Here is a 21,985-nt window from a genome sequence, read left to right as displayed (position 1 = left end):
TTATATTCGGTTAATAAAAAAAAACATTACAATTAATATTTGTTATTTTTATTTTTATTATAATTTAATTTATTATATACGAAAAAAAACAAAAATTAATAATAATAATAATAATAATAATAATAATAATAATAATAATTATATTGGAAAATATATTATTTTATATTACGTTTATTTTAGTATAATTTCTTTCGGAATTTTATAAATGTTAATTTTAAAATATTTACGTATTTACGGGTTTTACCTACGGGGGCCCGCGGGCTGCCAAGAAAACCCGCGTTCAAATTTGGGCCGGGTTGGGCCCCCCCATAAATATTACAGTCTACCCGCGGGCCCCCCGACCCACCTATTTGGGCCGGCGCGGGCCCCCATGGGCGGGTTTTGGCAGGCCTTACTGTAGTTTGAACCAACACCCGTCCTATAATGCAAAAACTCCTGAAATATCCGGCCATACGAAGCGACTCTGTTTGTTTTGCAACGTACGTGCTCATAAATATACCGAAGCAAGCCTAGAAGTGTGTCAATCGTTCCAGTAGATCCCTTGTATCCTTGTATCGCGATGCCTCTTTAACTGGGCCGACATTCCTAAGATTTGGTACGGGGTTGATAGTCACATTTCTTCCTGACAATAGGGTCTGGGAACAACCATGATTGAGCGCCGCACGGTATCCATGTAGCCACGTGATACGGCAAAAAAGTCCATGGTGATCATGGTTACTGCTCAGCTGGATAGTTGTTCTCAGCCAGGTGAGATGCAGTGATATATATCCAGCAGTGTGAATCTCGTTTCCTGTATGCATTTCCTAGGTTATTTTCATGACCTGGTATTTTCTCAGTCATGGTGGTGATGCTGTGTACGCAAAGATATAAGCAGATGTTCTCCCGTGGAATGGCCTCGGGCTAGTCACTTGCCTGGCTCTCTCACCCCAATAAAATCATGGTTACGCGCAACGATGCGCTCTTACAAGCAAATACTTGATGCCGTTTCTACTTGCTTGACGAACACTAGCCAGTGGCTTTTTGAATCGTATAATATTATCGAAAATCCGTGCCAGTTCGCCATAAGCCCGCGCGTTTTCGCCGTCTGCACTCTCGCACACAATAAAAGTCGTCAGGGCCCGGACCGTAAATACAGAGGCCCGCACGTAATTATTACGCAGGGAACAACTGCTCCTGTCTAATGTATTGCCAGGCCCGGCTCCTAGGTGGTGACAGTGGTGCCGAATTCGATATGCTGGAACATAACGATCCTGTGGTACAGCAACAGGTCCACGCTGGGACGAAAGACGATCCTTTCTACTTTTATCCTTTGGGTCCGCCGCCCAGTACGCCAAATCCACTCTTGTTAATATGGCGTTTAATTCGCCCCAATTTGTAAGTTCGGTCGGAAGTACCCGAAAGGCGGTCTTTACGGCTTCGTTGGCGATCAAATCATTTACAAACCTTCTCTCCCCAACGATTTCCCCAACTTTGGATACCTATTACTAGAGATTCGACGTTTCGTAGTTCTTTTTCCCTTAGTGAACTAGTCCACATGTGGAATTTGCGCCGGAGATATTGCCACACATCTTCACAGTTGTTGTATTATTGGCGTAGTTGGCATAGATGAAAGAGGTTTGGTCATTCTATCCCAATTTTCTTTAATCTTTACTTACAAGGACGCTCAGACTGCGAGGCGATAGCAGTAAGTAACTCTACTTGCTCGTTTGGAAACAAAACCCTTCAAAAAATTTAGCCATCCTCCCCAATTATACTATCTCCTCGCCATACCCTCCTCCATACCCTCCATACCGTGCAGGGAAGTTTTTCACTAATCCGAATGATCCTAGCGATCTCGTTCCTTTGTATTTTCGTTGGTATTGTCAACGTGTCTTGAATAAGCTATATAAACTTTTTCTGCATATACCTTTAGCTTAGTTTGCCATTAATTACGGACGTGATTGTTTTATAACAACCGAACGACTGAATCACAGCCAATATAGCGCCACGCAAAGCCACGCAAAGCCACCCAGGGGGCCACGTGCCCACGCGTCAACATATCCACCCGCCCGCCCGTATGTATAGGCTACAAAATTTCCAAGACAGTCGCAACGGCAATTCTTGACACCATTTTTTTTATTTGATTTTTAAATTGTGAAAAACACGCGCGCGCACATCCATATATTTTAATCGAAACGAAATATACGCCCAAGGATGCTCTTTTTGTCAATCGCAAAATATACATGCGCTCGTTTGTCGCAAGTCAAATAAAGCGAAAAATGGTGTTAGAATTTACAGTTGGCGGGCACGTGCGTGGATTTTGGCTTGTGGGTTGTCGGACGGTTTTGGGTGGCGTTATGTACCGGTACCTATTTATTTGCACTGTCAACGCGGAGAATTGGTTGTAATGTAGCTTGTGGAAAAGCCACACCCTTAATTTGAGCTTTTTGTCAATATATGGCTCAGCATTTAATCCTGAGGCCATTACTGCCTACCCTAAACCAATTTGCATAAGCCCATGATAATCTTGCACCATGCACTGGCGATTGGAGCACCTACCTGGGAGGTATGGACATGCAATTTCGTGAAGGCTGTGTGGGTATATCTTAAGGAAAACTTCAATAAGATGGCGACCGTAGGTTTACCGGGGAGCGAAGGGGGCGAAGCAGTCCGTTTTTAGACGCCCCAGCTTCCGTTTCTGGACGCCACAGATCCAAAGTTCAATATTTTCTCTCTTCGTACCAGTTTAGTGAGGGCCGAACTACTGTAGTACTCAGGTGGGTACCCACTGGGCAATCCTCGGTCTTGTGTGTTTTATCACCTTTGCCACTTTTTGACAATCTGTTCGCCTGTTTTGTAGTTTGCTGCGTTTGGATAACACCGAGCAAACGCAACCACTCAGCTTCTGAACTCGGTTTTCTCCGAACCCGAATGTTTGTTACTTTCAAGCACACGTGTGCGCGGAGACTGGCTAAACTGCGAGTTGGCGACAATTGAACAGGTCCATGTAACTCTTACAGCTCCTAGCCTCAGAGGACTTGTCATTTCGTCAGGTCAGCTAGCTGAAGGTAGTCATATTTGCCGCCAATACTTGAATTTTGCTGTCTGGCCACATCTTGCCACGGAGTGGCAGTAGTTCCCTGCACATTCCCTTACGACAAGTATGATATTATCGGAAGGGCGAAGACGCTGATGTTGCTCAAGTGATTGAGAAAGATGAAATTTGATACCTAATTATAAAGTATAATCTCACTCTTATTGAGGTAAATGGTGCTCAGTCAGGAAAGAATAAAGGGAATAATCGAGACATATTCCAAACCTTGCATAATAACCTTGGGGCGTAATTCTATTTACGAGTCACGCAATAATAGGAACAAACGGGGACACCGACGCATCTCGAGGTTGTTCACCGGATGGGTCCCGATTGACCGAGCAGTTAGTTGGCTTGGGGAGGCAGTCCTTTATAGCAATCCGTTGAAACGGGGAGCTTTTAAACAGACACATTGCTACGCATATTACATAAATAGCATTTGTCATTTTTGTTACTTACAATTTTATTATTAATGCGCTAACCACATCGCGAACCGAACTGTTTTTTATTTTTTTAATTCCGTGATAAAATAGGACGAAAATGGCGGACTTGTTATTTACAGCAAGCAGGGGTAGCCATGATTGATCTTCCCACTTCATCACATGACGTTTGTGGAGCGGAAATACCGAGTCGTATCGGTGAGAATGAGCCTATTTGACTTTCCACTTTTCAACAATGTTTTTGAGTTTACGGCAGCGTTGAATAATACTGGTAGGAATTAGTGTTTAATTACAATAAACTTGCATATGATAGACAACCACCGGTATGTTAGCGGATTTCAAACATGCAAATTGAATAATGCTGATCCATTGCGACTTTAAACGGAAAACCGGACTAAGATTTGGAATAAGCGTAATAACCGCATAGCTGTGGATATGTAAGGGGCAGGCCAATACATAGTAGGTACTTACCTACCAGTAGGAAAATACGCAGTCTCATCTTAATCTGGTTGGCATTTTGTTGGTACCGACCGAATTTTGGGTCAGGATCCCATCTTGTCAGCATGCTATTTCGATCTACGGGTTTGAGTCATTGGTATGATAGCATTTCCTTGATGAAATAAATGATAAGATGAAATGGGAAACGGGATGCTGCCTGCCCTGAGATGTTTGTGAATACATGCAAACGGGTACATGGGTTTGAAAAGTTCGCAATTGGATAATGTTTTACTGTATTTCTAAAATCGCAGGCGTTGACGGGTAACCACACGACTTTGTTCAGCGGTACAAATGTACTGTAGCATTGCTCACGGTCGACGTCGATCTAGACTTCGTTGTTACGTAACTGCCGACTGCTAGGAAACGACTTTATTTAACTTCGGGGCCAGGCGGACTGCGAAAAAAAATCAGGACGATCACTTACTTATTCTGACGTTGTACCGAGGAGGTGGTTGTATTGACGTTTTCCAAGGACGCGGGCAAGGACCAGGACTTATTTTTGCTCAGCGTGGCAAACCACGGCAACGGGCTCCTTGGCGTGGAGAAAGAAGTGGGTATTTGAAAGCCACCAAGGAGAGAGAGAGAGAGTTCCAAAGGGGCAGACGCGGCAAGTGGGCGACAGATTAACGCAGACGTGACATGCTCCAGAAAAAGAAAAAGAAAAACAAAACAAAAAAAAAAGTTAAAAACGCAATGTGACAAATGGCAGTCATAGAATCACTGTTATCTTCCAATTCAAACGTATATTTTGCATGAAAAATATGCGTGATAACACCGTGTAATAATATTTAAGACTGACTTTTTCACCTCCGTCTTTTTTTATCCCCCACTTGATGGCACTGCAGGGCTCCCCCAACTTCTCCAACCCAGGCTCAAGCCGCTAATTTGTGTCGACAGTCGCAGAGCGACGTCATGAGCTGGCTTCCCGTGTTTTTGAAAACCAGAAACTTGCGACCCAGTGTCGATGAAAAATCCCCAGAAAATAAAGACTAGAGTTCTCACGAGGTCAGAGAAATTTTGGTAACGAAAATAAGGTGAAAACAACTCCCCAGTTTCCCACCGCCAACCACTCATATACCCTTGGCGGTCTCCGCAAAACGACCGAGCTGGCTGCAGAAATTGGTGCTAATCCCATGCGTCATTTCACCACCCAAGCCTCTGGAATGCATGGCCCCGCAAAGTTCCCCGCATCTCCTGATGAAAGCTGGGGTTTCTGGTGAAAAAGTCGTACTTTTTCTGACTCGAGTGCAAAATTAGGGAATGCAACTTGGCTGCGGAGCATGCATGTACGGAACAAAGTTAACCTTGGGTCCCAAAGAAAAAAAAAATACAAAACGATCGACATGTCGCTGTTTTGCTCACATGGCTTCGGGCTTCCCGCCTTCCACCATCCTCCTCCGCCCTGTCGTTGTGATCGAGCGTGATCTGTTCCGCCCCCGTCCGTCGTCAATAACACAAGCACGATGAAGTTCACTTTCGTGTCGTCGGCGCTTCTGGCGCTCGTCTCCTCCGCCGCCGCTCAAGCTCCCTCGGTCCCCGAGCCATTGACTGCGGACTGGCTGCTGAACAAGGCGGGCAACAACACCTTGTTCACGCGATGGAGGCCTCGGTCGCACTTCATCTCGCCCTCGGGCTGGATGAACGACCCCTGTGGTGCCGTTCACGACCCCGTCACCGACACGTACCACCTTCACTACCAGTTCCACCCCAACCACGTCAACTGGGGTAACGTCTCGTGGGGTCACGCCGTTTCCAAGGACCTCTTTCACTGGACTGACGTCCGCGGCTGGGAGAACGACTCAGCCGTCTCCTTCCCTTCTGGTCACTTCAAGAGTGCCCCCTTATCTGTGTTTACCGGAACTACCCAGACGGTAAACCTTCACGGCAAGGAGGACGGAACCCTCCTGACTATGCTGACCGGCATCCACCACCTGCCCACCAACTGGAAAATCAAGTACCAGACGGGCACTGAGGTTCAAGCCGTTTTCACCAGCAAAGACGCCGGCATCACCTGGCAGGATCAAGGGATCGTGATTCCCGGACCTCCCGAGGGCTGGAATGTCACCGGCTTCCGCGACCCTTCACTCTTCTCCAACCCTGACCTGGACGCGCTGCGGAACGTTTCTGAGCCACACTACTACGCCGTCCTGGGCTCAGGTCTCAAGGGACCAAACGTTCCGGCCCAGCTCCCCGGCGCCGCCCGCCCGGGATTCCTCGGCCCGCGCATGCCCCTCTACGCAGCCCCGGCCTCCAACCTGACCGACTGGAAGTTCCTCGGTGCCCTCTGGGAACCTGCCGCCAACGCAAGCCTGGGCGAGCCCGACGTCACGGGCTCCTACGGCTACAACTTTGAGGTCAGCGGTCTGTTCGAGCTCAAGGCGAACGGCAGTGACAAGGGCGTCTATTTCGTCACCACGGGCGCCGAGGGCGGCAACACCACGCGCCACGTGCGCGAGCAGTGGGCTCTGTGGACGCGCGGTGAGCTCTCGGCCCGCAGCAACGGTAGCGTCGAAATGAAGCCCTCGTCCAGCGGCGCCGTGGATTGGGGTTTGTCCTACGCCCAAGCCTCGTTCGTCGACTCGCGCAAGGGCAACGCGGGCAGGCGGGTGATGTGGGGTTGGGCAAACGAGGACATCCAAGACGCCACGAGGTTTTCCGTCGCCAAGGCCATGGGCTACGCAGGTGCCATCACCCTGCCCACAGAGCTTTTCCTCCTAGAGACACCGGGCGTGCAGAAGCACGACTACGTCGACGGCAACGAGTGGATCGCCAAGGACGGTGCCTTCACCGCCCAGACCTTGGGCATCAGGCCGCTGCCCGACGTCATCGAGAAGCTCAAGACCGGCGCCGCCCTGAACACCTTTGACGTCGCCACCGTGACGGCCGGCACGCCCAAGAAGGTCTCCGAGAACGTGGGCGACTCGTACGTCCTGACGGCGACGCTGTCGGCCCCCAACGGCACTGCCGGCATCGTCATCGCGCAGAGCCACGACAACTCCGAGTACACCAGCATCGTCTACGACGCGGCGGCCAAGACCATCGGCGTGCACCGCGACCACAGCAGCTCGCTCGTCGGCGTCTTTAGCAATTACACGCACGAGGGACACTTTGCGCCATACAAGTCCGTCGACGGCAAGGCCGAGGACGTCAAGTTCACCGTCGTCTACGACAAGTCGCTGCTCGAGGTCTTTGTCAACGACCGCTTCGCCCTCACCAGCCGCATCTACCCCGTGCGTACCGACAGCACCGCCCTGAGCTTCTTTGCCGGCGACATTGGGCTGGGCAAGAAGACCAACAACGAGGGTGCAGCCGAGACGGTCGTCTGGAAGGACGTCAAACTCTGGAAGGGTCTGGCCAAGGCCTGGACGGAGCGCCCAGACGACTCCAGCTCGCCGCTGGTCTGGGACAGTGCTCAGCAGACAAACAACTACACCTGGTGGGATGGATGGTAGATTGGCCTGACGGCGTGATCAAATAAGAAAAGGCGATGATGTTTGAGAGACTGGTAATGATAATGAAATGTATTATTATATCGAGAATAGAATTTGTCTCACTGATTTTAATTGCTCCCATGACCTTTTATGGACGTTAGCGGTGGCAGTGGCCTCGCCCTACAGGCTCATCCCGATCCAGATCGTCGAGCATTTTGTAGATCGGGGAAAGGTTCCCCGTGCAGCTTATGAGGATGTATCCACGGCTGGTGCGACTAACGCGCGACATGGTGCCGCCCACCCTCGCTGTTTACCTTCTTGAACCATCGCCCTCATCGCCGGCCTGTCGTTGGCACTGCTCTTGCTAGAGCGGCCTCAGCTGCGGGTCGCTGGTGAACCGCATCGTGCTCGTGGCAACCTCTCGTGTCCGCGGTATAAGCCGCAAACTCCACCTTTAGCTCTGCGGCATCACTCGGCCATGACGTGATTGGTACAAGCGGATGCCGGTATGTGGCTATGAAGTGGTGTGTTCGATTTGTGGCTTATAGTTATGTAGCGGTAATCATATGCACTGTGATACGGTCTGCCCTGTTGTGATTCGGCGTTTTGTTGCTGTGAAATAACAACACCCTAGATTAGTCACATAGCATCCACCCCCGACTCCACAACCCCTGAATCTTGAGTAGCATCATCGATTACTATGGTATTGCAGCCCGGATCGGCACAACCATTTCACAGCCCTAGGGCTTTGGGATGCTTAAGCCCGCCGGGGACACCGAGCCCAGGAGCTCCACCAGGCTCGCCGGATGTGGGCGGTTTAGAAAGCTTTGGAGGGAGATCAGGTCCTGGGGCTGGGCTGTTGAACCTTGAGACGTCCATAGTAATATCATTCAGACCCATCTTCTCAGGTGTCAGCAGCGCCAGCTCGAGGACGTCACCAGCGAGAGAAAACCCGCTAATTTCAGTGGCAGGTCTGCGCCATCCCTCCTTGTAGGGGAGTCGCTGTTGTCCTGTAAGAAATGCCTTGGTTAGCAGAACCTCCAATGCCTTTTCTGTGGACCTATGTGACCGCTAAATTTCTTGAAAACAGTATACAACTTACTGAAAAATATTTCAACAAAGTCCCTGCGACACTTATGGTTCCTGGGGTCCACCATGGTACGCAAAAACTTGACCGTCTCACCGTAACTGGTGATGCGCTTGAGGTTGTCGTAGAAAAATGTCGGATTGCGATCACGAGAGTCCTTGATGCGCGAGTACCTAGCCGCAGCAGCGCTCGCCAGGTCGATGAACTCCTCGCCGTCGAAATGCGAGAACCACTGGCCAAATGTAGCACTGTCAAACGTGAAGCCGTCGCCGCCGAAAAAGAAGTCCTTGCGCGAGAGCGACGCGTCGTGCTCAAACAGGTTATGTGCGTTGAGGTCGCCTAGCGTAAAGGTGCCCGCGCTCGGGTTCGGGGCGGTGGAGAGGCCGAGCTGGGTTACGATGGTGGCCAGCTCCGTGCTCAGGTGGAAGACCTCGACCAGGAGAGGGACCACGGCCGCTATCGTCAGGTTGCGTCCGTCGCGGTTGATGAAGCCGTGGTTTGCCATGCTGTTCATGGCGGGGCAGCCGCATCGTAGGTCACCCTGGACCGGCGGACGCCAGTTGCCAAAGTTAACCTCGGCAAGGGCTGAAGTTGTAAGGCAGAGGATTGAAAAGGAAGTGTGTTTCATTATAAGCAAGCAAAAGCAAGTATTGTATATGTAGAGGTATTGGATGTTGGCAGGTACAGTGCCAAAAGGCACGAATGAAGCAATTTATTAAACTAGGTGGTTTTCAAGACGGGAAAAAGCATATCTTGGAACCTTAGATCTTCTGATTGTTATAAGACAAGCCTTCAACTGCTTGGGAAGAAGACTGCAATGCAGACGACAGGCTGCTGTGGGTCCCAGGAAAGTTTGGAAATCATTTCGGCTTCATTCATATATCAAGCGTCACGTCGCTCAAGTAGACGCGAGCTGCTCACGACTACAAGATTGGCTTGTGTCTAAAGTGTTTAGTTTGTGATTTTCGACGAGGGCGCAATGATGCGGTTCACACCATCGTCCTTAGCCTTCAGGCGGCGAATACGGAAACCTGGCGCAGAGTACGGACAGGGGAGAATCCCAAAACAGAAAGATCCGTCAGGGGAGCATTGCACCGTCATCAGACCAAGCCGAAGCTTCCGCGCCGGAGTGCCTGGTGGATTTCCAGCAGTCAGAGGCTCGAAAATTCAATAGCGCGCCTGGGCTTAGGATCAGCCTTTGTTATATAATGATAATTTTGATGAGTTAAAGACTTTCACGTTGCTCAATGGCTGTAACACGAGCAAAACTCGAGTCGGGCGTTGTGATATCAATGGTGAGACAAGCGAGATGAGGGCGGAGTTTGGGAATAGTGTGTGAGACTGCTGGCGGCGGAGTCTCGAGGCTCACATGGGCGGGTGTGGGATCCAGTGGCATGACTACCGCGGGAAAACTTACAGTTTTGTCCACTAAGTACCATTGTGTAATCCTCCAGAAAGCGCAACGCGGTTCTTGTGACTGTGAGACGTGGGGGCTGACAATATATTGCAGTCATGATCGCGTGGCCCTTGGCAGGTATGGATGACAGTGGTGGTGATGAAAGGCGAATGGTCATGCCTAGGCGCCGAGATGTATTACCCGTATGGTTCCCTAGGTAGATTTGAGAGGGAAAGACCAATGTAAAGGGGTTCAGTGGAAGTGTTAGCTAAACCTTGGGGATTCATGACTAAGTTATAGAAAATATCTCGGTTGACAGGAGGGAAAGAACTCATGTGAATCACTGCTTTCCTGTGATCCGATCCGCCCAAGACCAAGTTCCCATAGTCGGCAATGTTCTGGATTGTAAAACCCCAAAGAAGAGACAGTAAATTACTCCTCGGCTGTTGGTAGTATTTTCACTGTCAATCAGAGCCGCCGTCTTCTGTCCTCTCAGGGATCCACGCTCCATAAGAACGTACTTTGCTAGTGTCAGAAGAACACTGAGCTACCTCTGCGACATTGGAAGGGAGGGGACAACGAGGTAGGAAAAAACCCCAAGCAAACAGCCCATCTCAGTTTCCGACTATCAGCCTGGACAATCTCAGCTGACCGCTCTTGAAAGACCACGGACCGAAAGCCACTACTTAATTTAACCACCTCAGCTTTGCTGCCGTGAAACCGCACAGGTCGCTCAGGACTTGGACAGGGGCAACTCCCAATCCCTAACGCATATTTCCCCTGATGATTTCACACACCCAGCTCGGGTTGCACGCCTTGCCTTGGAATGATCGACTCAGAGTTAACACCCGCTGCTGCCCTGAAGGCTCGTGTCTGTATGCATGTTTCTCTTTGTGTGTGCCGATGTGCGAGGGCTTGGTATTGTGAGACCCATCCAACTGCTCTTGAGATCTGCAGTTGATTGAGCTCATATTAGACGTTTCCCCTATCGCAATGAAAGCTTAACCAGACTTTCTCGCCCGTATCTCGTGCCTGGTGCGGCTTAAAGGTTGGTGGCCGCAAGTTGTCATCTTGACAGGTATGATGTGAGGCAATGGAAGCAACTTGCATGGGAATCATGGTGATAGAAAACCCTTCCGAGCCTATTAAGCAACGGAAGAGATGAGGGCTAGATATTCTACGCTTGATTGGCAGGATATCGATTAACAAAAAAGGGGGTAATCTTATGGCGCGTACCCTCGGCGACTTCTTCGAACGGGGGGAAAGCTTCACATCGCAAAAACAGCTGACACCAACATCGAAAGCGCAAAAAGCTGGCCATACCTGTACGTTGCGGCTTGAAAGATATTCAAGTGACCTTACGAGCAAGCAAGTGTCTCTCCATAACTCGCCTCAGGAAATCGAGCTGGCTGATTAGTCAATTCTGACGCTTCTACCTTGCCATCCAAGAAGAAACTCACGAGCGCATCACGTCAGATCTCGAACCCCGCTCTAAAAAAAAAAAACGGCGTCCCAAAGGCACAAACTCCGATTCAACAACAAGATCGATCTCCCGCCCACCTTGTCACCACTGTCTGAGTTGGCCTCGCTGCAGTGGTCGTCGTACGCATTCGGCGGAATGGTCACGGGGTTTGGCATTAACCCCATCCTGCGACCTGCCCACGCCCTCGTCTTATTCGGGTTCGCGCCACCCAAAAACCCCGAAGACTGAGGAATGGTCTACCGCATGATGGTCATCTATGGCGTCCGTAATCTTTTCATGGGGAGTGCAATCTTTTCGGCCTCCCTGAACGGCCATACCTCTACCCTGGGTTGGCTGCTGGCCTCGGTCGGTGCTGTCACCTTTACCGATGGTTTCGTTTGCGGTAAGGGCGAGTGGAACCACTGGGGATTTGTGCCTATTGCCACGGGTACTGGTGCCCTGCTTCTCGGAGTGTTGGAATAGCTGCTCAGAGAGTCATAAACTTGGGTTCTTGGTGGTATTGGGGATAGATGTATCGCGGCTACGTGTTACTATGAAAACGTTGACAGTGTTGATATTCGAATGGTTTCCAAAGATATGGTCACATACGAGGTAGTTAATGATCAGCCTAAGATATTTAACGGAACATTGAAAGCCCAGCATGGCCAATCCCTCCACCCGAGTCCGGTATCTTTGTGTTGATCCACAAACGCCGAGAAAGGTCGCACAATGCAGCCTTCAGCCTTTGCCATGCTTCCCCGTACCCACCGTCCCCAATCGCATGTCTTTCAGCATCGGCCAGCGCGCTGATGGAGCGCCTCAATCGGTGCAGCTCGCTTGGCACGTCTTCTCTGGTCCGGCATTGGCTTCGGCGAACGATGCGCCCCACCAACACATCACTCGAAGCGAACTGGGGCAACAGGAGAAATGAGCCAGCCCAGCCCGTAGCGGTGAAATGAGTTGATAACGTGAATTTCCTTGCCGTTTCCCTGTAACGATGGAACCTCGTGTCCTCCTTCCTTAGGCCAGTCGCAAACTTGACCCAAAGACATGTGGCCGATGAGGTCAAAATGTCGCCCAGTTGAGCCACTCACACGGACCATACACTTCGAATCCCAGGTCGCTGAGAAATAGAACCTCTTGCGTTCTGACCTGGAACGCCTTGAGCTTTTGGCTAAAGCTCACATATTGTTCACTCTTGGAAACAACTTCACTGGAATATCTACCATAGCCCCAACGGTTGCGCCAGCATACAAAAAGGTACAAGACAAACGAAGCCGGAAATGGGACAGAAATCATCTAGCCCCATATTGGAGTTGAAAGTCCGCAGCTAATGTATGACGCTTCCTTTTAGTTCACTATCGAGTTTGGCGAGGTCCCTCAACTTGTGGGAACGCTAGATGAGACTCTTTTAGACTGGAACATATTCTTTAATAAATTGACGAGAACTTACCAGTTCCCACCAACTGACGAGACCGTCACAGTGGAAGAGGTCTTCCTCGAAATGTTTTGGCTGCGAATCTACACGCCCAAGGCCAAGATCACTGTAAGAACCACGCCACTCCCCGTGGCTGTTTATTTCCATGGTGGCGTCTTCGCCATGGGGTGCGTTGATCTGGAAGAATGTCTTCTGCCGCCATCTCAGCAGATCTCCTCGGATCCGCATCGTGAGTGTGTCGAATACCGCCTCGCGCCCTGCTGCAAGTTCCCCGCCGCGCTGGAAGACACAATCGCTGCGGCCGACTGGCCGCTTTCCAACCCTCCACCCCTCGGACCTCCCGGGACTAAGGCATCATCCTCTCAGGCACCGCACCCGGCGGCAACCTGGCCCTGGGTACGGCACTGCATCTCGCCGAGCACGGCAGCGGGGACCACGTGTGCGGAGTCGTGGCCCTGGCACCCTTTACGGGGCATCCGGACGCGGCCCCCATCGAACACACTTCCTAAATTGGCAACGACGCCCTTACGCTCAACAGCAAGTCGGCCATGCATGACTGGCCGGATGCGTACGGCCTACCGTCGCCCCGTGATCCGAGGCTGTCGCGCCTCGTGCACCCAAACCTGGGGGCTTTGAAGGGCAAATGTAGCGTCTAAATCACGGAACACGGAGCAGATACGCTGCGGGATGATGCGTAGCTCATGGCCGAGGCGCTGGTGGACTGCGGGGTGGATGTTAGACACCATTCGTACCCGGGGTTTCCTCACTACTCGTGGCTGTTCCCTTCAGAGCATCTTGCGGATCATCAGCGCGAGTTTTACGGCAATTTGGAGGAAGGCATCCGCTGGTTGTTTGAACCAAAGATCAGGCTTCGAGAGAACGAAATCCCTGGTGCAGATTAGATCTAGACTCGGATCAATAAAATCTGATCCTGTATGCCCATTAGGTCCTACTCTCCACTCCCATATTAACTGCCCATTTCCCCTCGTTCCACACAATGACCCAACAAGGAAGTCCATCCGGATTATGCCCAACCTCACCGTCTTCTGTAACTGGTATGTAGGGCTGCCATTGATCCTACAACTACCGTACGGCGAATGCAGGCGGTGCCACTCATCGTACTTAGGCACTTCCAAGTCGCCGAGTATCACGACCAGTGCCAGCTTCCACTCCATCAATGCCTCCATCTGGCTTATACAGTTGCACGTCCCCCACCAAAACGCTCGAGAGGTGTCCTTGCCCTCCAGATCATTATCCACCAGCCATCTGTCGGGCTGGAAAGCGCTCACGTCCTCCCGGCGTGGGCTAGTGCGAAAATCAGTACTTTGCCAACGTCCTGTTCGCTCCAGATACGTTCCACTGTCCACATCGTCGGTGGTCAAGCACAGTTGCAGCACAGATTTGAATGTATACCAGCTGGGAACCTAATTAAAATACACAAATTTAGGGGGTTTCGTAACCAATTACGGCAATGCCATCAATCTTGTTGAGTAAACAGCGAATTCTAGTTTAATTCCAGCGCTTAATGCTCCCCTCTTAAGCCTCATTATTCCACTACTCCGCACATCCAATGTATCCAAGCTCAATGTCGTAGTTCTCCGGATTGGTGTGCGTTACATTGCTGCCAGCGACGAAGTATTTGACCTCGCGTCCAATCGGCCAGGATGGCAGTTTATCGCAGCCATGTCCTTTGGAATTGTCCACATCCGTGCACTGTTGAAAAAAAAAGTGGTTTTAGTTTCGTGTTCAACACATGTTTTGACCGAATGTAAGGTAACTTACACCATAGGAGTTCATGCCCATCTTTGCGCAGACGCCAGAATCGTCATCGACGCCATTATCGCAGCATTTTCCACCGGTCGTACCCCTACCCATGGTGACGTTGCTGCCGAGAACGGCAACAGGAGCCACAATTAGAAGAAGGGAAAGGCAGTGCATTTTGTGGTTGGTTTTTAAGCTTGAAGGAGGATTATTTGAATCAAACCGATGTTGGTTGCTGAGAGATTCGACAAGAGTTGTCACGTAAAAGAATGTTTAAAGAGCTTGTCAAAAACTGTCGAATAAAAGAATGGTTGACAAATTTGTCGAAGACTCAAGGACTATGCCTTAAAAGAGTGGAAGGCTGATGTTGAGACAAAAGGAAAAAAACTCAAAAGGTTGTTTGGCGGTGGCACCGTTTAAATAATTTGGAGATACAGATACTATTCACGTTATGTTATCTATGCCGTATCGAAAACTCGTAAATACAACACGGGTGACAAATTTAGAAAGTCACTGTGCGAATATTATTACTTTGACAGGTTTCACCATAGCACTGCCCAAGTGCATATGAAACCGTATTTTATTTCCTAAAGCAAATTCCCCAATTAATTAGTCCTCGCCGAGTAATTAAAAATATCTTTCCGAGTTAATTTTGAGGGATGTGACGTGACATTCCGACTCAGCCATTAGTGGGTCAAACGCTCATCAAATGCCCGATTAACGGGCATATGGGCATCATGTACGAGTAGTGGGCGTAGCTGCACAGATGTAAAATTACTGGAGGTAAAATAGGTTGGGAACCAGACTTTGATCAAATGAATGCAAGGATACCCATCCGTTTAATAAAATTGCCTTGATGCATTTCAGTATACTGAACCATACCATCGGTAACAGTCGTATGTTGGTTCTTTTTGTCAGTCACCGACCAACCACAATCGGCAACTCATGCTCGCCAGTCTATTTTATTCTCAGATATTCGGCCAGCGCTCGCATCTACGTCTTTGGCAAACGCCGCTGGCTCTTGGGATACACTTCGTCGATTAAGCCGGGACAACACGGTCCGGACTCCACAAAACGATGATGGAATGCCTCTGGGCTGTATGAGATGGGGTTGGTTCCGAATTCAGTGGAATCAGTCACCAGTTAACTCTTTTTGAAGGGTCAAACTTCCTGCAACGTGGACAGAGTGGGAAACAAATGGCTGAAAGGTAATCCAAGACAACAGATCACAAGAAAGATCGCACCAAAAAGGCAAGAAATCAATATAAGGGGACATCCCACATTTGATATTACAGCTGGCTTGCATGTAACGCCTGCGCAATATATATCGAGTGTCTAACCCAACACGACCACGCCATTATCCATTTCTGTTCTGCATCCAACCGGTTTATTCCGCGCAACCAACAAATCCTTGCAATGTATCACCAGAGCTGCTTTGTCCTGAGCAAATTCCATTCGTACTAAAGGCTTGCACAAGGCGTCCGACTTCGTAGACTTCCTCCTTGCACCCGCCCTTGGCGTCATTGCGAGCATCGGAACACTGCAGATATGTTAATTAAACCTTTCTTTCCCTTTCTTGATTAGTACGTCAAGACTTCTGAAAAACTTACACAATAAGCATTTAAGCCCTTGCGTTCGCAAATACGGCTCTCATCTGCGGCACCGTGGTTGCAGCACTGTTTTCCGGTTGTAATGTGGCCAACCACGATGTTAAGAGAAAGAACGGCACTTGGGGCCAAAAGGAGCGCAACGAAAAAGGCACGCATTTTTTCTGATTGACTGAGCGGTGGTTTTTGCGGTTGACGATAGGATTGTAGATGAGATGGGAAAGAATGTATAACGATAGACGTGTTAGTGAGCTGGAAAAGGATGTATAATGATAGAAGTATCAGTAAGGTTGGAAAGAATGTGTTGTTTTTGAAACGAGTGGTATAGTTTATTAGGACCTTGGTCGATGCTCACCAGGACTTGGCAATGTCGAGATGGTCTTTTGGTACGTTCGTCATTTGGCACGTTGGGAGGCTTGGTTAAATAGTTTTTCAACTTGTGCCAAAACCACATCCAACTCCCCAAATGGACTGTTATGTTGAAGGGCTCGTAAGGCGTCATGATCTGCGTTTCAGGGGTTGCAGTCGATAGTGTAGCTAAATATAGCCTGAAAAGAATGGTGAAACCGCGTACAACTAATATCTATAGATATCTATTTAATTTATACGCAGGGATTGACCTTGTATCCCAGGTACATGACGCTATAGCTTTTAAGGGTCCGTCTAGGCTTTTTTTCACTTTTTTTGGAAATTAAACCCATGTTACCCATTTGCAGAGAAGTTGAAACCCAGGGAGCGAGCTCTGCCACAATGACTAATTTAATTTAGGGTTCGGTATTTAAGCTCGTTAAAGCATTAAATTACCGTAATGTTAACACAGTAAAACATTGGATGATTAACTACCGGTGTATACCAAGCATAAACTATAGGCATGGTTTGAATGAACAAGAGGCCCCTGTACACAAAACCTCCCAAAAATGGTTCGCTGCGACAATGACCATTCGTACTATTTCAGATTTATGGAAATATCGCAAGATTTTACACGTGGTTATTTTTGCTACAATTAGCTGCTATAACCACGGAAATGGTACAGCTCATGCAAATGGTGCAGATGAAGTAAATTTTGTGTATTTATAGGGGATACGGAGTGCCCCGGACGTGATTTTGCGTGGAGTTTATCTACCGAAGTTTATTGGCGCCGTGAAAGGGTCGAATTGTGGTGGCTTGGCGTGTTGTTGCGTTGAAACAACAACACGTTTAATTTAGTATACACATTGCGGCACCGCTCGCTGTCAGGCTGTTCTACTCCACCGTAATTTACCACCACCAAAGTCCAAATAAAGGGTGGCATAATTTTAATCTTCGCCCACAATGCCCCTTAGCCATGTATTCACGGAGCTTAAAATATAACTACGGCCTGGAACTCCAAGTGTACATAGATTGAAGTATCGTTATGGCATGAAAAAAACGGCGTACTGTCAGAAAGAAATCAATTTTCAAATAGAAAAGTATCACATAATGTGACTTATCGTGCGGCATTGAGTAAAGTGCATTTAGCAAATTTTAACGCCGATGGACCGTTGACATTCCACTCGGCTAACATACTGGGTCGACTTTAAAGTCTAAGTGATTTAGAAATTTATTTTATTAATAACCACCATGTCAACAACCTGAATAAAACCCGTATCTCCGTAGGTATAGAGTTTTCCTTCGAACAAAGTCCCTTCCAGCTGGGCCATGGCCAAGAATCAAGGCTGATTTCACTGCGATACTTCTGTCACTGCGGGTAGACGCCCTGCAGAACGACCAGACCTTTGAGAGCAAAGCATCCCTATTCACATTTACCAGCCCCGGTTCAATCGACGCAGAGGTAGTCCGCCTTCTGGCCAATTCCCCTGGAATCTAGAGTTTTCTAGGGTGGATGATGCTGAAAATACTATATACACAGCATCTGACCTGGTGAATCTTTCCAGCATCGTTGTTGTCATGGGCTTCACCGAGTTGGGTCCATCGAGTGGCGCACGCAAGCGCTGTGACATGGAAAAGATGGGGTATCTGAATCTCGAAGAGTGTAATACGTATTGAGACAGCATTGATGATGTACCTTATACGAGATTTTGAAGGAACTCCCAAGTCAGGATGGGGCTTATCGCGTCTTTTGGGTTGGTTTCTCTACAAGTGAGCCTCTGGATGGCCCAGAGACCCCTGAATCATTGAGCTTTGATTGAAGCTAATGCTAGGATACGGTTTCCAAGCACTAAACTGACGAGAATGCGATTGAAGGAACAAAGAATCCTTGAATCATATGGCAGTATACGGCGATCCTAACTTCATTTTGAACATCAAACATCAACCGCAGCGCTATGACTCAAGCACGGCGACACGGCCAGTACCCGGCCCCATAAGATTACGGATGACATCTGTCAGATCCAAATCAAGCGAGGCGCAGCCATCCTGGTCCCAAATGTCATATGCTTTTGCCGTGACTCCGCGGCCGGCCGGCGACAAGCAGGCAGGAGCGCACCGCAATACGGCATCCCGTAGCAGAGAATTGACCGGTTTGACCCAGCCACGATCCGACTGCTTTGCAATTAATCTAAGGTATTCGCCACGCATGGCCTCCACCTGAATCACAATGTGCAGGCCGATTGAGACGACAGCGAGAGCTTGTGCCATGATTTGGGGTGTGTCCATCTCGTCTTGGCGGGCATCGCGCTGGGAAAAATAAACATGTACATATTGGGCTGCTGAGTGGATTTTCAGGGGAAAGTCGCTTACGGCGGCTTTGACCGTAGGGGTGCGATGGTTGACGCCGGTGAACCAGCTGTAGAGGGGATACCCAAATTCTATCTGAAATTGGAAGTTTCGTGGATGAGAGCAGGACTCAGTTTTGTCGAGTCTCAGCGCGGCGTGATTCAGATTTTTTGTCGGGCACATGTTTTCCTTGAGACGTTGTACCCCGCTCTGCTCTCTCACAGACATGTCTGCTTCCCGTCGCGAACGGTCGAGGTGGGCCCTGACGGCTACCAGGGCGTCTCCACTGTCGTCGTTTGGGTTTGAGGACAAGGGCGGGCAGCCCGTAGACTTCACGCGGAGGTTTCGCGCTGCAGCACCGGTCTGGACAGATTAAGCCTTCAGGGCATGGGGGCGTAAAGTTGTTAGGAGACGCAAAAGCGCTGATCAGACTTTAGCCGCGGGCTTGATGGATAACAGTTTGGTGAGGAATAGGGTGACTCCTCCCTGTGACCCCGGGGATACAACCCATGTTTTTGTGGATTCAAGGTGGAATGAATTACTAGCTCAAGACAGGTTCTTTGTTTTCAAGTTGTGAGGTCGAATCAGTAGAGATCTTACGGTGTGGCTGTCCAAAATCCGATATCCCGCAATTGCGGTCAACTGAAGGTTAAAGCGGTTAATTAACTTTTCTCACTGTCAATAACCCCAATAAGCATCAACATCAGGAGCTTCAAAATTCCATGCACTTGTGGATACTCATGTTACTTGTCCGACTGAAACTTCGACTTTGTTGATGCAGAAGTCGATTAATCAACACTCTGTTTTTATTTCGAACATTTTACCACTCGGTCTCAGCATACTTCCTATCGGGCAATATGGGCATTTGTTATTGGATCGTCAGTGGTTCATTTGACGTTTGCCTCTAAATATACTTTCCACCGCACTGCTCAAATACCACCTGACATGAGTTTGGAAACCTTCATATATGATTTCAATAGGCACTTTTTGCACTACTGTATATAGTACTGACTGCAGTTTGGTACTGGGGATAGTATCAAGCTGTGTACAGCAACTAGTTACTGTCAAAAGCTTTCAAACCTTTGTATAGCTTCATATAAGCGGGCTACATAATTTGGAGGTTGGCGTAGTTTTAGTGTGCTCACAATGTAGATCCCTAAGTAAAAGCTTATATGGCAATCTCATTGAGGAGTTCGCTGGGCGTTGCACCAAAATACAGATTCGAAAAGGTCAAATCCCTCCTACAACCTACTCGGGCGAACAGAATTTAATCGTGGTTTCGACGGGCTATAGAAATGTGGTAAGGCGAGTTTTACAAGCACGAAGTCAAGGATGCTGGAGCAGAGCTGCCCGTTACCACCATATTCACTAACACACAAACCTCGCAAATCGCAATGTCACCAATAGGTGTCTCTACCGTGAATTAACGCCCCCATTTCTAATCATTACCATGTGTCAAGGTGCCAACCTTTCTTCCTTCACCATGGACGCACTAACGAACCCATCCTAATAACACAAAGACCATCGCCACCATGCCCCCCTGGGCAGTGCTGTTACTCCCCGTGGCGCTATCAGTGAATACCGACTGCGACAGTATCCCACCCCTGGCGCGCTGCGCTAGGTACTTGCTAACCTATCAATGAAGTAGCGCTTCGTCCTCCAGTCGTTGGCCCATGACCACACCTTTTCCCCCAAATCGTTATGGTTATCGGTGAGAGGCATCTGATCCTTTTGATCTAAGTTGGAACTTGGGACGACGATCCCGCACCGCCCGGCTTCATTTTTCGCAGAAGACTAGGTTTGCAACCGGAACTGCTATCCTCGAGGCGACATACGGCTTGACTCCATCATCGGCCGAGATGGTTTCGGAGGCCATCAAGCTGTTCGAATCCATGAACTGCTCGTTCGCCATCCGCTCGCTGGGGGGGGGGGGGGGGGGGGGGGGCACGCTATAGCCACTGGTGCTGCCTGCTTCCACAGCGACTTTTTGTCAGCCACCGTCAACCTGTCTTCCATGGAGTACGGCAACGGCTACGTGAACGTTAGACCTGGATTGAGGTGGGGTGCTGTTTACGGCTTCCTTTACCCTCGCGGATTGGTCGTCGGCGGCGGGCTCAGCAGCCCCGCCGGCGTTGCTGACCTTGTTTTGGGAGGTGGTGTGTTGTATCTCACTCCTGAGCTCGGGCTGGCTTGTGATAATGCCAAAAGCTTTCAGCTAACTTCTTTCCCTTTCCAGCCAGGCCATTGTCCATTCGTTGAGGGATTGACTAATCCGCATAGTTCTGGAGGCTAACCAAGAGCCGAACCCCGACTTGCGGCATAGGCTAAATGGTGGCCAGAAAATGTTTGGTGTCGTAAACAGCCTCCTATTATACACTCATAATTCGCCTACACTGCACAGCCTTTCGGCCACCGTCAATATGACTGAATATGATTTAATGGCCGACTCTTCCGACAACTTTCTACGGCTGCGGTCAAGGCACGAAGATGCTTATCCGATAGCCATGTCATTGTTGAGTTACTAAATTGCCTCACTTGGTGGCACATTTATTTCAGGAATGTCTCCAGCTCGGCGAATTACATTGGTTCCTGGGTCGCAAGCAATAGCTTCCTTTACCTGCCATCGCCATTGACAGGCTTTACAAGCTTACCAATGATGGCTGAGCCCGGGGTGGCCTAGGGCTCCGTGGCCGCGATCTCTGGACCCATGACATCGCCGGGTGGAAGCGAGGTTGGGCTACAATGTGAGGACGACTTCTTTCAAGAGTAGCTCAGAGACGCTCGAAGGAACGCGGAAAATTGTAGAAGAGAACTAATTTCCATGCCAGCAGATCGTTTCCGGATATGCAGGCATCGTAGAGTTGCAATCAATCACTCAGGAGGCCATAACTTGAGTATTTATCAGGGGTGAAAATTTAGTCGGACTTGATGGGGATGGGCCGTTCATCGTTTTGACTATGGCAAACCGCTGGGCGGCTGCTTCATATGACGAGGTGGCCCACGCCGCCGCCCAGAGACCTGTGGTCTGGGGAGAGGCACGTACAAAGCAACTGGGAACGTAGGTACCCTTTAAGTGAGTTGACAGAGTTGAAAGAAGTTAA

At 49.3% G+C, this 21,985-nt stretch overlaps 10 protein-coding genes across 10 annotated transcripts; 3 read left to right on the top strand and 7 right to left on the bottom strand.

Annotated features, from left to right (window-relative positions):
• Window positions 1–610: 610 nt before the first annotated feature.
• PgNI_02168 (uncharacterized protein) lies at window positions 611–712 on the bottom strand (the record flags this gene model as incomplete). Its single annotated transcript, XM_031122235.1, has 1 exon — window positions 611–712. The coding sequence occupies one exon, from the start codon at window positions 710–712 to the stop codon at window positions 611–613; it is 102 nt and encodes a 33-aa protein (XP_030988366.1).
• A 4,759-nt stretch (window positions 713–5,471) lies between these two features.
• Window positions 5,472–7,460, top strand: PgNI_02167 (uncharacterized protein; the record flags this gene model as incomplete). Its single annotated transcript, XM_031122234.1, has 1 exon — window positions 5,472–7,460. The coding sequence occupies one exon, from the start codon at window positions 5,472–5,474 to the stop codon at window positions 7,458–7,460; it is 1,989 nt and encodes a 662-aa protein (XP_030988081.1).
• Window positions 7,461–8,171: 711 nt separating this feature from the next.
• On the bottom strand, window positions 8,172–9,154 carry PgNI_02166 (uncharacterized protein; the record flags this gene model as incomplete). Its single annotated transcript, XM_031122233.1, has 2 exons — window positions 8,172–8,449; window positions 8,542–9,154. 2 exons carry the CDS (start codon window positions 9,152–9,154, stop codon window positions 8,172–8,174), a joined length of 891 nt encoding a protein of 296 aa, XP_030988077.1.
• Window positions 9,155–11,636: 2,482 nt separating this feature from the next.
• On the top strand, window positions 11,637–13,478 carry PgNI_02164 (uncharacterized protein; the record flags this gene model as incomplete). Its single annotated transcript, XM_031122231.1, has 3 exons — window positions 11,637–11,855; window positions 12,739–13,259; window positions 13,361–13,478. The coding sequence occupies 3 exons, from the start codon at window positions 11,637–11,639 to the stop codon at window positions 13,476–13,478; spliced, it is 858 nt and encodes a 285-aa protein (XP_030987961.1).
• Window positions 12,715–13,050, bottom strand: PgNI_02165 (uncharacterized protein; the record flags this gene model as incomplete). The annotated part of the gene is made up of 2 exons (XM_031122232.1): window positions 12,715–12,780; window positions 12,838–13,050. 2 exons carry the CDS (start codon window positions 13,048–13,050, stop codon window positions 12,715–12,717), a joined length of 279 nt encoding a protein of 92 aa, XP_030988090.1.
• Window positions 13,479–14,234: 756 nt separating the features above from the next.
• On the bottom strand, window positions 14,235–14,937 carry PgNI_02163 (uncharacterized protein). Its single transcript, XM_031122230.1, has 2 exons — window positions 14,605–14,937; window positions 14,235–14,535 (listed from the first exon to the last, which is right to left on the bottom strand). Exons 1-2 carry the CDS (start codon window positions 14,758–14,760, stop codon window positions 14,377–14,379), a joined length of 315 nt encoding a protein of 104 aa, XP_030988365.1. The 5' UTR covers window positions 14,761–14,937; the 3' UTR covers window positions 14,235–14,376.
• A 1,033-nt stretch (window positions 14,938–15,970) lies between these two features.
• PgNI_02162 (uncharacterized protein) lies at window positions 15,971–16,349 on the bottom strand (the record flags this gene model as incomplete). The annotated part of the gene is made up of 2 exons (XM_031122229.1): window positions 15,971–16,123; window positions 16,194–16,349. The coding sequence occupies 2 exons, from the start codon at window positions 16,347–16,349 to the stop codon at window positions 15,971–15,973; spliced, it is 309 nt and encodes a 102-aa protein (XP_030988092.1).
• A 2,142-nt stretch (window positions 16,350–18,491) lies between these two features.
• PgNI_02161 (uncharacterized protein) lies at window positions 18,492–19,112 on the bottom strand (the record flags this gene model as incomplete). Its single annotated transcript, XM_031122228.1, has 2 exons — window positions 18,492–18,845; window positions 18,909–19,112. The coding sequence occupies 2 exons, from the start codon at window positions 19,110–19,112 to the stop codon at window positions 18,492–18,494; spliced, it is 558 nt and encodes a 185-aa protein (XP_030987974.1).
• A 1,304-nt stretch (window positions 19,113–20,416) lies between these two features.
• PgNI_02159 (uncharacterized protein) lies at window positions 20,417–21,143 on the top strand (the record flags this gene model as incomplete). Its single annotated transcript, XM_031122226.1, has 4 exons — window positions 20,417–20,505; window positions 20,626–20,766; window positions 20,865–21,040; window positions 21,121–21,143. The coding sequence occupies 4 exons, from the start codon at window positions 20,417–20,419 to the stop codon at window positions 21,141–21,143; spliced, it is 429 nt and encodes a 142-aa protein (XP_030987172.1).
• On the bottom strand, window positions 20,662–20,900 carry PgNI_02160 (uncharacterized protein; the record flags this gene model as incomplete). The annotated part of the gene is made up of 2 exons (XM_031122227.1): window positions 20,662–20,803; window positions 20,833–20,900. 2 exons carry the CDS (start codon window positions 20,898–20,900, stop codon window positions 20,662–20,664), a joined length of 210 nt encoding a protein of 69 aa, XP_030987973.1.
• Window positions 21,144–21,985: the final 842 nt, after the last annotated feature.

The sequence above is a fragment of the Pyricularia grisea genome (assembly GCF_004355905.1).
Source record: "Pyricularia grisea strain NI907 chromosome Unknown Pyricularia_grisea_NI907_Scaffold_1, whole genome shotgun sequence".
NCBI classification, from domain to species: Eukaryota; Fungi; Ascomycota; class Sordariomycetes; order Magnaporthales; family Pyriculariaceae; genus Pyricularia; species Pyricularia grisea.
Note: the sequence above shows the minus strand (reverse complement) of the source record. Positions and strands in the feature narration are given on the sequence as shown.

Coding starts and splice junctions, on each gene's coding strand:
- PgNI_02163 (XM_031122230.1), bottom strand. CDS start 14,760: ATGCACTGCCTTTCCCTTCTTCTAATTGTGGCTCCTGTTGCCGTTCTC. Junction 14,536..14,604: donor TGGGCATGAACTCCTATGGT/GTAAGTTACCTT, acceptor TTTTTTCAACAG/TGCACGGATGTGGACAATTC.